Source organism: Rhipicephalus microplus, chromosome 10 (assembly GCF_043290135.1).
Source record: "Rhipicephalus microplus isolate Deutch F79 chromosome 10, USDA_Rmic, whole genome shotgun sequence".
Lineage (NCBI taxonomy): Eukaryota > Metazoa > Arthropoda > Arachnida > Ixodida > Ixodidae > Rhipicephalus > Rhipicephalus microplus.
Genome location: NC_134709.1, coordinates 44353809 through 44370940, shown reverse-complemented (window position 1 = coordinate 44370940; position 17132 = coordinate 44353809). Strand labels below are relative to the sequence as shown.

The 17132-nt window shown below is 43.6% G+C and overlaps 3 protein-coding genes across 3 annotated transcripts in view; 1 reads left to right on the top strand and 2 right to left on the bottom strand.

Moving 5' to 3' along the window:
• Positions 1–4970, bottom strand: part of Rich (Guanine nucleotide exchange factor subunit Rich) — a 46835-nt gene extending 41865 nt beyond the window's left edge. Inside the window, exons 1-3 of the mRNA XM_075875574.1 lie at positions 4619–4970; positions 2872–2979; positions 814–893 (exon numbers count right to left, since the gene is read on the bottom strand). Coding sequence (XP_075731689.1) covers positions 814–893; positions 2872–2979; positions 4619–4759 — 329 coding nt within the window. The 5' untranslated portion in view covers positions 4760–4970. The remainder of the gene's footprint in view (positions 1–813; positions 894–2871; positions 2980–4618) is intronic.
• Positions 4971–5517: 547 nt separating this feature from the next.
• EMC6 (ER membrane protein complex subunit 6) lies at positions 5518–6594 on the top strand. The gene has a single exon (XM_037432144.2). It carries the CDS (start codon positions 5730–5732, stop codon positions 6081–6083), a length of 354 nt encoding a protein of 117 aa, XP_037288041.1. The 5' UTR covers positions 5518–5729; the 3' UTR covers positions 6084–6594.
• A 659-nt stretch (positions 6595–7253) lies between these two features.
• Positions 7254–14388, bottom strand: mago (mago, exon junction complex subunit). The gene is made up of 4 exons (XM_037432119.2): positions 14211–14388; positions 13327–13385; positions 12316–12426; positions 7254–7477 (listed from the first exon to the last, which is right to left on the bottom strand). The coding sequence occupies exons 1-4, from the start codon at positions 14299–14301 to the stop codon at positions 7295–7297; spliced, it is 444 nt and encodes a 147-aa protein (XP_037288016.1). The 5' UTR covers positions 14302–14388; the 3' UTR covers positions 7254–7294.
• Positions 14389–17132: the final 2744 nt, after the last annotated feature.

Below are 17132 nucleotides of genomic sequence, written 5' to 3'. Positions count from 1 at the left end.
TTTCGGGGTTGAAGACTCGGCTGGCAAAGTGAAGCATAAATGTTTTTCTGTTAAACAAGGAACAAAAAAAAAGAGAGAAGACTAAACAAATAGGCACATTGATATAGTGTTATCAGAAACACGTGATGTACATGTCTACAGCTCCATGATCTTTTAAGATCACTTACACGAACTACTGCGATGTACTCAGACAAGTTTATTTGGTTCAAGTGTTTAAACAAGACTTTAAAAGTTTTATATCCGTCAATCAACTTGTGCCATATGCTGACAACTTACAATACTAACAATATACGCTGTGCTGTCTTCTTACTCACGGTAATGTACAAAAAAGACAATAAATATTAAGTTTTCGTTCTGAATGCATAAGTTCCGAATTTTCATTGATTTTATGCATGCATGTTGTGCAGTCAAAGTTAAAGCTCAAAACAAATGGAATGACTGTGCAAACAAGACAACAGTCACGCAAAGAGCTGCACGCAAGGAGTCTTCAAAACTTGGGATTGTACGCGTCTCCTCTCGGATCCCGTTTTACGTTTTGAATGTCATTGTATGCCACACTTTTTTTTTAGAATTTTCTTGAGAAGGTTTAGTAGACTGCCATTGTTAACCATTACTGAACAACTTAACCTAATAGACCATTGTAGTCACGCAGGTGTTAGCGATGCTAAAAAATTCCACACCCCATTTACCTTCCAGTAAAAGTCAAACAACACTAAATTACTAGAGTAGTTTTTTTTTGTTTCTGCAACAGGAGGATCAACAGAACAAGCCCTTTATAAATGACATAACCTTGGTATTTGACCAAGAACTTACTTGCTGTCGATTTGTTCGAGTAGTGGTGGTTGAGATTCCTCAGTCACGACTTTGTACATGAGTATGTGTCCTTTGAACGTCTGTAAATAAACGGTGTTTATAAAAGTTTTTTCTGGCAGAATGAACTCGCACGCGCGATAAAGAAATAGACACGAGGAAGAGCAAAATATAAGAAAAATTGCTCCTCCAATATCCACAACTCAGCTCTGTATGCTGCCAACAAGTGACAAATATAACATTTGAGAAAGAATCGGCACTGCATGAATATTCTTTTAGAACACTATCTTCACTTATATTGGACAAAATGTTTAATTACCAGCAACCATAATTAAGAAAAAAAAAACTTCCACTTGCAAGCACACCTCAAAGACCGTTGCACCATTGACAAAAGTGCAGCTTCAAGAATTTCATGGATTTATTGGGGGGCTCCAGCAGTCCTTAAACAAAAAAGGCTGGCACAACTTCCACGTTAAGTATTTCTTCCTTTCTTTCAAGTATGATCAATTTTTTATAGATAAAAGATGACAGTGAAAAGTGATTGTGGCATGTTGCAATGCATGGGCACCATCTATTCCCCGTTTATTTTTTCAGTTTTCACCAATCGGTACCCAGCCATCAGCATAAAGCACCTGTTCAATTATTGTGGAACTTAGTTCACACAATTTAGCTCAGCTTGTAGCATTCTTGCTAAAAAAAAGTAAGGCCATTTGGTCATCAGAGTAATATTGTTGTAAAGAGAGAGATCAAATCGTGCTCTGGGGCAAAAAACTTCATATGAAAATAAATTGTTCAATAACTAATATAAAACTCAAATATACATCAACACTTCAGTTCCTGTATGGCAGCATTCATTTTTACGTTGGCAAGCATGAGTTATCTTTAATTAGCATGAAAGAATGTTTCCCTTTCTATTTAGATGAAAAAACAACTTGATCTCTCCAAGGCACTCTTACTCTGTGATTGATTACTTGAACATAAGGACATAAAAAAAAAGGGTACCTCACTGGCCTGTGACATCCCAAAGTGACTACCATCAGAACACCCAGCAATGATAAGCTGCTTAATAGGTGTCGTTTAAGGTGTGCCAGCTTCTATAAGCCCGAATGCACTCATAGAAGCTTGGGTACAAATTCTGTCTGCAGGCACAAAGCAATAGGCCACAACATCACGTTTACACTACGACAACACAGGCTCAAGAGGATCCTTTGATGGCAAAAAGCCGCACTGCTCTTGAATTGCGAACGAGAATGACTGCGTCAATTAGTAGTTAAAAAAGAGCAAAATGCATTGAGCCTTCAATGAGCATTAAATGAGTCTTCTTCAGCTTCATTATTCAGTGTACTGTCACAGTTCATAGCATGGCTAAAGGCCCTGCCATGTTCAACAAGTCCTTTGACGTGTAACTTTCCACAAGCCCAGTCAAAAGTATGATTTTTCTTTGCTCAAAAAGAACATAACCAAAACATTACACCACACATTTAGCCCAAGATTCATTTATAGCCTGAGAAGTGATTTTATTTATGCGAAAAACAACCTGAACGACTTCAACATAAATAGATGTTTAAATAAGATTTAATCAAGAATAATGAATGAAAAACACATAAATGAACACACTTTGGTGGTTCCGTTGCTAGAGAATGTAAGGTGCCTTGAAATGGTGGGTAAATTTGATGCGTGTAGTGCCAGTTGTTCACGGGTCACGTCTGCAAGGGGTACTTTAATAGTAATAATACCTGCTCTGGTTTTGTGGCCCAAAATCATAATATATTTATGAGAGACGCTGTGAAATTTTGCCATGTGGTGTTTGTTAAGGTGCACTTCAATCAAAGTACACAGACCTCTAACATTATGCCTCCAGTGAAATGCAGCCACTATAGCTGGGATTCGATCCCACGACCTTTGTTCATGAGTTGAGCACGATAACCCCAACCACTGTAATGGGCGAAAGGGTTCACTTAAAACCTTCGCTGCAGTGTTCCTCACATATTTACGAGCATGGCTTTGTGCTCATGAATTAAAATGCAAAGAGTGCGAAGTATGGCACCAAATTACACTCACAAGGACAGCCAGCATTGAGGAGTCTCGCTTCCAGACCAGCCGAGAGTTGCTGCCATGCTTGCTGAGTGACTCGCTCGTACGAACATGAGATGCAATTTGAACACAAAGCTGCAAAGAAAGGCGGACAGGATAATAGATGCTTGCATCGACACACACGCAGAAAGCTCGAAGGAACAGTTGGGACATCTGGCCCTTTGCAAGCCATCACATGCAGCGATAAAAATGGCAGCCGACCCAATAGACAAAGATTGTCCCTTATTCGTTTCGTTGGACACATTTATTTTACGACAATGTTTTTCGTCAGTGCCTGAAAGAAATGTTTCAACACTTTTTCGACCTTTCTTCGGTATCACATTGCAACACGAATGACGAGACAGTTGCACTGGAAATTATTTTGAAGCTATGTTTACTTAGAAGAATGAACTGTTGGGCGAGTTGTTTCTTCACAGTCCATTATTCTACCTTACATTGCATTATTTGTTAACATTTGTTATTCTGCACTGTTTTTGATTCTTTATATTTATTGCATAATCTGCAGCACTGACCAACTCGGCTCACTGACTGAGCAGGGACAGTCTTCTTTTTCAGCCACCCGGGCGCTAGTTCAACTGACAAGACAGATGCCTCGCACATGACATCAGACACACCGAGCCCCACTGCACTGGTGCTCCAACGTGAGGATCTCAAATGATGTCACTGTATCAGCAACCTGCTTCAATGTCATCAGAGACATGACAGGAAAGTTGCTAGCATGTGTGCGAGAACCTCAGAACCCCTTCAGCTGACCAATATAGATGCATCTTCCCGACATTGCTGGTCTTCCAACACGGCTGCAATGATCACTGTAGTGCAAGCCATCTATACAATATGAATTGCGCAGTGGGGCTCTCAAATGATGTCACTGGATCAGCAACCTGCTCCAATGTCATCAGAGACATGACAGGAAAGTTGCCAGCATGTGTGCGATAACTTCAGAACCCCTTCAGCTGACCAATATAGATGCCGCTTTCCGCCATTGCTGGTCTTCCAAGACGGCTGCAATGATCACTTTAGTGCAAGCCATCTATACAATATGCATATGTATCCTATTCCTTAAGAGAGAAAGCGAATATTAAGCTCATACAGATATTGATTGCCAGACATTACTAAGTCACTTAAAGACAGCTAGTACTGTCCTGAAGTGACAGAGTTGAGTGATTTTACACTTGTTTTCTTAGTACCTAAAGTGACAAGCTAAAAGTTGAAACACGGGTGTGCTCTTGCAAAGCGCAGATTTGTGCAACAGACAGGTTTTGTGGATGACCATCATTATTTACAAATGTATTAAGCAGTACGTAGTGCTTCGAGGAGGCACTGGTAGTGGCAGTCGAACATCTGTGCTCGAAACACACTAGGGGATAGGCATACATAATCCTTCATCGAAGGCCGAGAGCTTTGGAAAACGAAAGCTGTGCAAGAGATTTTTCTTGTTCAAGGTAATTGGAGTACCATGATGACTTTGCGCATAACATCAAACACGCATTAAAACTTTGCAACACTAACGGCATACTGTCATTGAATGCACAGAATACGACAGCCTTCTCACATGACATACAGCCGACTGACACGATGCATTCGAACGGGATATATTCAGTTCAACTGTGTCGTACAGTCGACACCGCGTCGTAAAACGCGCCAACTTCATAGAGACAACCACCAAACCTGCAACATTCAGATGAAGCACTGTCCGCTGCTCCTCTTTTCTCACCTTCTCGAGCCAAATGCCGATGCTGTTCTCGGTGAGAACGGCGAAAAGCGTCCTGTTGTAGTCCGACGCTATCCACGTCAACGTAGAGCTTGCCTCCCTGTCGATGTTGAGCACTTGCGGCCACCGTATGGGAAAATACATGACGGCGGCCGTCGTGGGTTACGACGTGTCTTTGACGGAAGAAACTAGCGGACTCGTCGTCCTGTCACCGAAACACACTCGGTGTTCGCGTCACGTCCCACAGACTGCCGTCCAGAGACGGCGATCCCTTCATGATACGCCGAGCGAAAACTTGAGGTCTGCAGGGGTCCCGTGCGAAAGCACCGGCTGGGTGAACACAAGTCGTGTCAAGAGGTCGGAACATCTTTCGCGCATCTTGTGCATCCTAAAGCCATCGTAGTAGGGCCCCAATTTCGCGAAGATGTCATCACATGAGAAGCAGCTGCAGAAAGTCAAACCGGAAGCTAATGTACACTGCACGACAAGCGATGATGCTGTCATCTTGCTTAAAACCCTAAAATCAATAAGAAATTATTATTTACGCAACTTCAATTACCTTTCAGTAAATACACTTATTTGTAAGCGCATCAAAAAAAACTTTACACTAACACTGACGTTATTGTCGCCATGCGTAAATCAAAAAAATTAAAACTTATTGAACATTACCTTTTAGTTTGCAATGTGCAAAAAAGGCGGAAATTTGACTACATGGCACCAAATACAATAATATTTTATATAAAAAAACAATGTTTTAGGTTGTTTAAAATAGGCATCTCAGAGGCAATATTTAATACCATGAACTTATGGAATGTACAAAGAAACTAGAGAAATGTTAAACCTCTTACTTCATGGCGTAAGAAGTTGTTGAGAAACTGTATATATACTACTTTCGTAATCACTTCCGGCCTACTACTATCGTTGCTCCGCGGCCGTCATTTCTGCTATTCACCCGGTAGTTTATTTCGATTACATTCGCCGGTTTTTTTCCTATCGAACCGTGCTGCTGGTAACTATTAGCGCTTGAGACGATTCGTCGAAGATCAAAAGCCCTTCCAGCAACTGTGTCGCGCGAGTTGGGGACCCGGAAAATCCCGGCGAGCCGCAGTGCAGGATGGCGGAATACCGAAGCAAGGCGCGCTCGAAGAAGGAAAAAACGGGCGAGACGATCGTGTACAGCGAGGCTGCCATGCGGCACAACGGAGCCGTGCTCGAGTACTGCCGGACGTCCCTCGCCGCGTTGTCCGGTTGCACTGCCGGAATCCTGGGTCTGACGGGCCTCTGGGGTTTCCTCTTCTACTTCGCCACCGCGCTGGCGCTGTGGCTCATGCTTGTGCTACGCACCATGAACACCTGGCACCGTTTCCTGCGTAGCCGTACTACCTTCCTCACGACGGGACTGTTCGGTGGCCTCTTCACCTACGTTCTCTTTTGGACCTTCTTCTACGGCATCGTTCACGTCTACTGAACTAGTCCGGGTGGCCTCTTCGGGAATGGGAAGCGTTGCCTATTACAAAACGTCGCGTAGATCTGCATCCGGCGTGATTGTTCGTTCGTATGCTTGGTGATACAGGCTGAACCTCCGGTTCACTACGAGACGCTGAGGGAAAGCATAATCTAAAAGATGTTGGCACGAGTTTGACCATATGTTGACCGCACGTCTACCAGTAGGCGGCCAACTACACTGTGTGGTCCCGTCTAAACGACCAATTGTTGATTTCGCGCGACCTGCAGTTTTTCCCCGAGGAGGACATTAAAAGATGGAGCGACGCCAACGTTCATTCGAAGCCTGATGTCAAAACAACGGCTATCATTTATCTTCGCAAAAGTCTGTTTATATTTGTTGCACCTTTATCGACGTGTTAGTGTTTGCAGTACCACGCGTGTGCGCTTTACAGACTCGTTTGTTCTTGGTGTTGCTTTGCTGGTGTTTGTTTATACAGGTCTGGTGGATTTCATTAAACATGTTTTGGCTTGTAGTGGTGGTCTTCTTCGCATTTATTTTGTGGCAGTGAATTGACGCACATGCCTTAGACACGAAGCGCATCTAATGCATGTAAGCAGATAACACTAATCGGATCACAATGCTTAGACCTTTCTCTTTTTATCCAACTAGCAACATGTTATGTTGCACGAAATATCTGAATAGTAGTCATAAAGCTACAGTCAGAAAAAAATGCACAATTTTTCCCCCGGGGATCTTGTAGATATAAAAAATCGAACGGACAGTAGGGCCTGGTGAAAACATACCGAGGATATCACTTGTTGTCTTTAACTGTAGTGTTATAGCTACATAAAGTGAAATAAAATTAAATCTAATCCTCTTTGTCAGTGGGTTCCACACACACAACCTTCAAATGAAGCATCCAGTGCTCTACTAACTGAGCCAAGACAGAAGGAACTTCGTTAGGTGTGTGTGTGTGTATTGCTAGGAGTGTCCGCTAGCTTGCTAGATAACTGCAATGTGCTGTGCTTTCCTTGCCCCTCAGAAGCATACCGCTTGTGACATCTCCAAGTGTCGTGTAATCAAGTTTTACACAAACGAGTGTCACACATGCTCTTTACATTTCATCAATGCACGATTGCATGACATTCAACTAGAATACAAGGAAAAAAAAAGTAACGGATAGGACAAAAGTGCCAGTTGGCAGAGTACGCATGCATTTATTGTCGACAGATCTAGATGGGCTTGATCTTGAAGTGCAGGCCGATGAGGGAGAAGACGAGGCATTTGAGGTCCTGCACCAGGTAGTAGAAGCAGCGCAGACCCTCGGGGTCCTTGCTCTGGTTGACGTCCACCAGCGAGCCGATCTTCGACGTCGTAAACGACACGTGCTCGTCGCCCATCACAATTTCGAGCTCCTGCAGAAACGAGAGTTTGCGGAAGGAATGCAGCTCGCATACACATCGGCCATGCACAACAGGCTGGCCATCGAGTGCCGTCAGTATGGATGCTCTTCCAAGACATTCCATTTTAAAATTGTATGCTCACACTGCACCCTGGTACGAACTAAGCAAAATGTGAGCTCCACCCACAATATCGCAGAACGCTTGCTCTTCACCTGTGAAATACAGTCGTGCTTGCTGGTTTCCACTAGAACCTCAAGTACTTTTCCGCAGCAACTGTAACTACCAATAAGAGTCAATGGTTCGTTACTACCTACACGTTTGGCCAAGCATCGATGTCAGAACCCCTTATGAAATTTGCCAAGATATTTCAAGTGTCAGCCCTGAGACCCACAACACCAACGTCTGTGGAGAGTCAATCATCTGAAACTCTTGAAAAGTGCTTGACATAACAAAGATCAGTAAACGCTATTGGATGGACAAATTCTGTGCGGGAGGGACAGCGACGACCGTGGTCTGAGCTAACATGGTTTCGTAGGTTGTAACGGACCATAGGCGTCATTAATTCAAGTTGAGTCAATTGGACTTTGTCCAAAGGTCACAGGCAGTGCTTGTCCAGTATGTAGGAGATAAAACCCAGGAATAGACAGCATGTATACACAAAGTTTGCCGTACCGAGCTGCTGGAATATCCCTTTGAAATGCTATGCAAGGGCATAGCACCACAGTATGCATATGTTGGAACACCCATTTACATTATGCCACTGCAAGTGCTCTTCTCACAGGTGCCCCACAATTAAATTTGTTATCGGAAATATTCATGATGACTTAATGGAACAGTCTTTGCATTGCAGATGTCATGATGCAGAGCAATTAACCTCAAGGGCAGTGCAAGACAGAGAGGTAAAACTAGCAAGGTGTGTGCCTCCAAATATGAACAGCTCGCACAGCGAGGATGTGCATTCCATACTAGCAGATTTTTCAGTTTATTATTTGTTCAAGATACATAGTTTCATTGTTCGTAGCATGACGACGACGGCCCCGAAGTCAAGCGACTGCAGTGGGACTAATATAAAAAGTACCCCTTTTAAGTTCGTGTTTTAATACATGCAATGAATGCTACTAACTGAGAGTACTTGCAATGAAGCAGAGTAATTGTGGCCATTCGATAACAGTAAGAGGACTGCCAAACTGCCATGCATTTGCACGAACGTGAATGCTTACTGGTCGGATAGAGAGGTTCCTCGGGTGGGTATAAATGATAACATAGATAAGTGACCTCTTACACCATAAATGAGGCCTCGGCAAAAGCAATAGGTAAATTTCTAATATTTGAATTTCAAGACAGAGTAGGAGGCATGCAAAGATTTCATACTAGCTTCAGAGACACATACCTAGTACTAGTTCAATTTGTTATACAATTATGCCGAAGTCTCCTCTCTGATATACTCAGGTTTGAATGTATTTTCATGGGTGAGGATGTCTGTTGCTTTGATTCTGAAATTGATCCCTGCCAGGAAATCCACCCTTTTTACTTTCTTGTGCTGCCTCTGCCGTATTGGTAGGGGAGGCAGAGCTCTGCACAATTATCCTGGACAACCAGGATCACCCGAACAAACCTTAAGTCATCGAGAGGCTTGTCGAGAACATACGAAAGCATTTCACACCTTTTTCACCAGGGAAAAGGGGCATGCGCCGCGGCATTGTGAGAACGAGAAACTCAAGCCCAGCTGGCCAGCATGTACACATCTGGTATTTACATCAGATGTAGTAATAATAGAGCCCCAAAAGCATTGTGCTCAGCACAACAGTGCTATACAAAACTGGATGCCTAAATGGCTAACCTCCCTGTCCTTCCTCTTTCAATCCTCCTCCTCCTCCTCCTGGATGCCTAAGGAACATGCATGTCATTTTACGGAAAGCACTGAACTTCAAATGCAAACCATTACTCCCCTCCCACCCCTTCTTATCAACAAAAACAGATTTGACAAATGGCAGCACTCTTTCACTGACCACCGACATTCCTGCACCAGCTCACCGTATTTTCATAGATTCTGACAGCACCAGCATGGGCCTAGCTGATCTTCTTGCTTTTTTGAGACATATTCATTTTACAGTAGCAAACGAATGAATTGAGCAAGCATCAAGAATGTTTTACTGAGACTAAGTGAGTAAAATATGAAAAGGTATCGGTAAGAGACAATACGTGATGCCTCCTTTTTCTTTCGAAGTAATCAACCTATCATCTAAAGCTAAAGAGAATGGAGCTTTAAAGGTCTGCCATGGTAATACAGTTGTTACTATGCTTAGCTCTTGACCTCACGATCACAAGCTGGATTCCAGCTGCAACAGTCGCATTTCTATAGTGGCGAAATGGTGGAGGCCTGGGCACTCATGACATCAGTGCACATAAAAGAACACCATGCAATGGTTTACACTTCTAGAGCCCTCAATTACGGCATTCAGAACAATCATGTCAAGATTTCAGCCCGTAAAACACCACATATTTAAATTGGGCTTCAAAGAACACTTCGTGATTTACCACTTCTCTTTATCATCCCTTTAACCCATTCGTCCCCGCTGATGCCTTCCTGATGTAGTGGGGAACAGGAAGATGACGGGTTCGTTGTGATTGTTGCTGTGCACAAGATCTGCCTGTGAGATTGGTGCTACCCTAACTGGCAATCGTTACTGTGTTCACAATAACTCGTCATACGGGAATGAGATATTGTACCATAAGAGCTCATGAATACTATGCCTTTCATCAACAAAAAGTGGTCCAGCATGGAACCCATGACTACTATACTCATAATAGTTATGTTTTTGACACTAGGTGGCTACACTTGTCCATGTTAGGCAATTCGTTTGTTCACTTTCATTGTATAGATGGTTTTGGTGTTTGTAAACAAACTGCCTCCCGTTGAACAGCCTACCCCGGTAGACTTCCGGTGCGGCACTTCCGGCAATGCTTTTTCAATGGTTCCGACGGTGTATTCGTGGTGTGTTTGAGTTTGCTGCTCTATTATTTCTGGCGCATTACTTAGGATGTGTTTGGAGCAATGTCTAGCGGCTACATGAAGGAGCTCGACGTAGCACACGGCAGGCACAGGCGCAGCCACTGCTGCAGGTAACACGGCTCGCGTGGCTGACGGGCGACCGCGCCCAAATATCCGTTGTGGCCTTCCGATGAGCGCGGCCCCATGCTCCGTTTTACTTCTGATAGTGGTCGCGCCTATGCAAACGGCAAATGCATAAAGTGCAGGACAAGTTTATCAGCGAACTTAACTGGGCCAGTTGGTTCTGCATGTCGACGATGTGGATGCACTTTGAAGACGCGGTCTGGGAATTGACAGCGCACACCTGTCTTCTCTCTGTCCACGTCTTTAAAGCGCACCCACACAGTCGATGTGCAGGAGAAAAGTGAAGTTGTTCAATTCAGCTTTTCGACTAGAACTGAAAACCTTCCTCCTGTTGAGCCCCGAACATATTTGTATTTTCATCTAAGCACACAACCTTAGGATAAAATGCTTATTTCTGCGCCTGCGTCACACCTGTAACTTTTTTAAGAGATCAGCGGCGATCGGAATCGCTCGTGATTTTAAGTGTTCGTGTGACTGAGAAATTATAAATATTACTGAAGTGATGACGTAAACTGCGGCTGCAGGATCATGCGAACTATTATGTTAAGCTATTCATGAGCTTTCAAGTTGAACCTACCTTAGCCGGCAGTTCATGTTCACACCCAAAAAATAAATTAGCTTAAATGTGGCATTGTTCATTAGTCATTTGCTCGCACAGATGAGAGCCCATTCCTCGATGTCGCTTAAAAAAATCAAATGCAAGGGCAATGAAACGTGGACAAAATGACGTACACTGTGCGGCGATTAATTTTCGGCACGGCTACTTTGTATGCCGTGTTGTTTTAAACAGTAGGCATCATTCATATAGCTCAAACTATAAAATAAACATCTTTGGAATAAGTTTTCAGTGTTAGCTTCCACGTTTTGCTACCCATTTACCGCATCGGTACGCTTATCTGCCATGGGTGGAAGACAACAGTGACTGATGTGTTCCCGGTAACGGGGCCTTCGACTAGTCCAACGTCTGAGTATCGCGTTTGTGCCACTATTCTGTGCTGAGCTTTAGATTGCCTTTGATCAAATTGGCAGAACAAACCTACAGACTCTTGGTGCAATCTTTGTAAAAAAAATTAGTGAGATGAACCCCTTAGAATTGATTGCATCTGGGCTTGACACAGCTGTGTTCGAGTCGCCAGGGCTTCATCCTCATAATTTTATCCGCAAAAAACCTCAAAACACAAGCAGCCCCGGCCAGCAACAAACGCTAAGACCACGGAAAAACAAGCTAAACCGGAAGTTTCCAGAGGTGGTTTCCTGGCGAATGCACAATGTTGCCAGAGACCGGCAGGCTCTGGCGAAACCGCCTATAGCTATGCAGTGAAGCCGCCTCAAAGCAATCTTTGTAAAAAAAAAAAAATTAGGAAAATGAACCCCTTAGAATTGACAGAATGGTACCATTTTATTTAAAAAAAAAACCCCTAGAAATTGAGCAAAAAAAATCCTTTTTTCACAGTAGCGAAACTGTTAAGTTGTAAAATGCCCCACAAAAAAAAAAAAGAGGAGGTGTGTCGGGGTAAGGGCACTGTATGTTAATATCTATGGCTATATTATTGCGCATATGGACAAAGCAAACAAAGACAGGTGCACGTATTGTTACATGCCACTTACGCTGCCTATTTTTTGCACTGCCCTCATTCAATTAGCATGGATTCGTAATAATCTATGGCTACAGACAAGCTAGCACAAACAAGCATTTTCAGAGGACACATCATACCTGTCGTCCAATACGGTCTGGGTGAGGCCAGAGCCCATCGTCTTCACGCATGATTTCCGAGTCGTCGATGATGCGCTTCAGCTCCTCCATGACGCACTTGTGCACATAGGCCTGCATTCAAAGTGTAACCATGGAAAACGATTGTCTCACTGGCTTAGGGTTAAAACCACTAACTCCAAATTCAGGCACCATAACCATAGTGCGATATTACAGTACTTTTATATTTAATATGTTACTGAGAAGCACTTTGGAACTTCTCTGTTCTTTCACCCATGGCAGACGTTGAAACAACTGAAGGGGTGAACACATAGCATCCATCACTATAAAGCTAAAAGACAATTTTGGAAAGTGTTCACTCGCATCACTAAATTTAACACGCTATTGACATTCAGACCTGGCAGTATTTTAATTAAACATGGTTCCTTAAGAGTATTGCGTTTAAATCCCCTAGTACCCCACATCTGAATGTAACACTTTTAACTAACATAACTTTCAATCCTGTGACAGCGTGACTAACACGATAAAAAGGCTGACCACAAAAATGATGAAACATAGTGACAGAACCTGTTCATATATGTGCTTTACCTTTTTTTGTTGTCTTTGTCGTGCTGTAACAAAACGAACCAGTGGCTACTAGCCCATATCAGTGTACTCTTACAGATAATTTGCGGTAACATAATCAAGTACTGCTTACAAACTGAACTATTGAAGCAGACGCACGGTACATTATGACCACATGATCAAAATAGGCTACAAGTTTTCAGGAAAGTACGTCGCTCCACAGCCCCCCCCCCCCCCCTCCCCCTTTACAACATGCTCATGCAAGCAATAGTACCACTGGTCATTTTCAACGCAACCCTGTGTCCTAGGCATTGGCAATGATTACGACAACAAGTTTGATTTTGTGCAGCCACTACGCTGTCACTTGCCCTGAAACGCAGAAAAAGGAAAAAAAATGTAGCGGGAATGAATGCATGCAGGAGTGCTAAAATAAAGACGAGTGAGACTTGCCTCTTTCCGGATCATGGTGTCGTTCTTGTAGTTCGAGTTGTTTGCGTACCGCAGTTTGCCTAGAATATGAACAAGTAATATGGTACAAAATGGGCAATACTAGATGGATGCAAACTATTGAAGCCAATTAAAATTTCAAGCATACATAATCACACGAGTTGAAACCCGACCAGACAGAAACGTGCTGTTTAAGCAGCGAGAATCGAGTGTGCTCGTGCAAACTGAAATTCTGTTTTCCAGCGGATGATTCCCAATTGAAACAACGTCTCTCAATTTAGATTGGTTGATTGATTGATATGTGGGGTTTAACGTCCCAAAACCACCATATATGATTATGAGAGACGCCGTCGTCTCTCAATATTGTCCTATGAGAAGTTTCAAACGGGTCACTGAAAAACATCAACAGAACTGGAACTGCGGTATTGTCAGTGCCAAAGAAACGATATGATTGTGGGGCACGCCGTGGAGGCGGATTTTCGTTTAATTCTGCACAGATGGAGTTCCTTAACAGGCACCGAAGTCGAAGTGGCCATGCTCATTTGCGTTCCACTCCCATGAAAGCGTCCGCCGGCGCTGGAAATCGACTTCGTAAGGCTCACAGAAGCATCGGACATAACACTACGATCGAATGCTCTGAAGGCACCATAGTAACGACGGAGTAGAGGTAGTTTCATCGTTGGTTTAGACGCAGCAGAACTTCTGTCCCAGTAAAATGAAGTGTGCGCGCATCCAAACAACCGCAAGGCAAGGTAATTAACAGTATATTGTAGGAAACGTCACACATAAATGCGGTCACTGCGCACATGGAAACCGACAAGCGATGCCTCCAATCCACGAGCACGACGCTTTCAAACAGCATCTCTGTACTAACGGGCAATACTAACCATCTGGCCGAAACTCGAACTCAAGAAACTCGTGGCCGAACTTGCCCTTGTGACCAACGTAATACCGTAGGTAAAAGTCCGTGGAAGTCATTTGAAGTTTTTGCAATCGCGACGCCGCACAAAGTGATCGCGAATTTGCTCCTATGAACGGAGTGCGTTCTAATGTGCGCCTAACAGCACGCGAAGTCACAGACAAAACTTTGGCTACAATCGACTAGAAACTTGTGATGTCTTTAGCGCCTAAAAACACGTTCTGCAAATTGCATAACCACAGAGAGCTTAACACGGCTAATAATTAAACAAGAACTTTGTTTTTTACCATATGTCACAAGAAAACATCGCATTATCATGACCCTATTTTTGTTCAAGCTTTTCATAACTAATTGTTTATTTACTTTTTTTGTTGATGACAAAAAAACACGACTTCTGAGATAAGTTTTATTCTAAATTCGTAATGCATTTTCGTCTTCACCCACACAATAAATAACATTAACAAGTGTGACATTGCGCCACAGCGTCTCATACAAATATTGTATAATACTGTTACGTAAAAATTGCTACGTAGCTATACTATATGCATTGCACGATTATATTTATAACACTCACGCCTAGACAGAAAGAAAACAGAACAACAACGCGTAATGTGCATTTTTGTACAATCGAACACACCTGATTAGATCTTGTCGCATAGCACGGAGGAAGGATAGCGTCTAATTTTGGTACCAGTAAAAACAGCACGTGGTGTGCCACTGTTATTCTATAATCGAACACACCTTAAAACAGCTTGCCACCTAGCGTCTAACTTTGATACCAGTAAAAACCTAGCATGGCCTCCGAGATAGTGAGCGCGCAAAAAGCATTGTTTTTTCTTCGGCCGTGTAGTAGTGTAATTGGTCTGCTTCGAATTTTAGTTTGGTAACGCTAGTGTGAAATGAATGAGATCTAAGAAACAATCATGCCAAACAAAGAAAAGGAGATGTTATATATGTAATTGTAATGTAAATTTGTGGAAAGAAAAGTGTACGAACAGATAACTTGCCGTGAGCAGGAACCGAACCTGCGACCTTCGAATAACACGTCCAGTCTCTACCAAATTAGCTAACCCGGCGGCTATCCTCCCCCATTCACTTTATTAATATTTATGTAAATTAAACGTGTGAGTGCCAGTGAGCGCCGCTTGTAGACATGACGGCGAGTGTGGCGCTGTGGAACACTTTTTCGGTCTGTTTTGGCGTCACGTACCACGTGATTTTATTACGAACTGGCAGCTGACTAAAAACGGGCCCTTGTGTATGCACTTCTTTCCTTCCTTCATTCATAGTGGATACTCAGGATCTCGTTTTGGCAGACTTGGTGCCTTCAGGTAGTATGTGAAGGATTATTGGTCAGCTCCAGCTCATAACACATGACACACAGCTTTATGAAGTCCTGCGGAACGCAACGGGGTCGCGCATCTGGCTCGTATCAAGTTTCAAGACATTTGGAGAATCCAATGTCACCAAAATGACAAATCCGCGCATATCCAAAAAGTGAATACAGATTATGGGGTGAGGCTGTTTGCGTCGCCTCAAGAATCATGGCTTTCTATTTTGTCCTGGTTAACAGCTTTTTGTTTGGTTCTTGTTAACCTTTAGTTCTGTCACGGTTTGAATGATAGGCGGCTAAATGTAGGGGTTTTAGGGGCGAAGCTCCTTAAGGCGTGGATCTGTCCATCCCTTGTACATATGTACAAGGGATGGACCGGGTACGTAGCCACCGGTGGCACATACCCGTTTTAGGGCGGGTATGTGCCACAAAGGAGGCGAGATGGGAGATGGTGGTACTTGGAGTGTTCATTAGATGAACGCACGGACGGACAGACAGACTAGCAGACAGACGGACGGATGGATAGACGCGCGGACGCACGAAAGGATGGACACCCGAACAGACAGACAGACAGACAGACAGACAGACAGACAGACAGACAGACAGACAGACAGACAGACAGACAGACAGATGGATGAACTCATGGACGGACGCATGGACAGACGGATGAATGAACGGAAGCAAGAACGAACGGACCGATAGAAGCACGGACGGGCTGATGGATGCTTCGCCCCACTCATCATCATTCACTCCGTGGATATGCTGTGATTTTAAGGTGGTGTAGCCTTTTATTGTGTCTGTTCTAATTATAACAGCCTTTTGATAACCTTCTTGTTGCTCAGAGATGTTTCGATTTGTTCCCATGCACCTGCGCTATATCGGTTGTAGACGACGGCGACACACGTTGGACTCTTAGATTTTTCACTTCCAGCTACCCGTGGGCACTGCCCGAGCCCCAAAGCGCGCTTGTTTTTCGCAAATTGTTCCGCCCCCCCCCCCCCTGCGGTGGACTTCCTGTTGGCAACGTGACGGTTCGGGCTAGTTGGTATGGCATGACGATTGTTATAGCGCAAGAACAGAACGACGACGAAGGTACAAGAGAATACGAGCGCTCGCCTTCTTTTTGTCCCTTTGTCGTCGTTCTGTTCTCGCGCTACAACAATCGTTGTTCCTGTTGGCGTTTGTTTTTCCTAAGGTCCCTAGGTGAAACTGGGGACCTTAGTTTTTTCCGGGTTGGGTGATTTTGCCGACTCGCTAGGAGCCCGATGATCGCCAGGCACTTCCAGGAGAATTTACAGACATTGTGCGGTCCCGAGGTGCTTCGCCTCTAAATACCCTTTGAAATCAGTGACCCCACGCTGGGAGATTTAGGCGCGATATTTAAAAAACGAAACTTCGAACTTTATTTTCTCCTCTATTGATAAACGTATTACCGCGAAGTTATCTCATGAGGGTTTTCAGAGTATATGTCATCGATCTAAACTGATTCATTCTTTGGATTTAGTGTCGCTTCTACAAATATGGCTCAGGTAAAGAAAGGAGATTGAAAAGATGAAA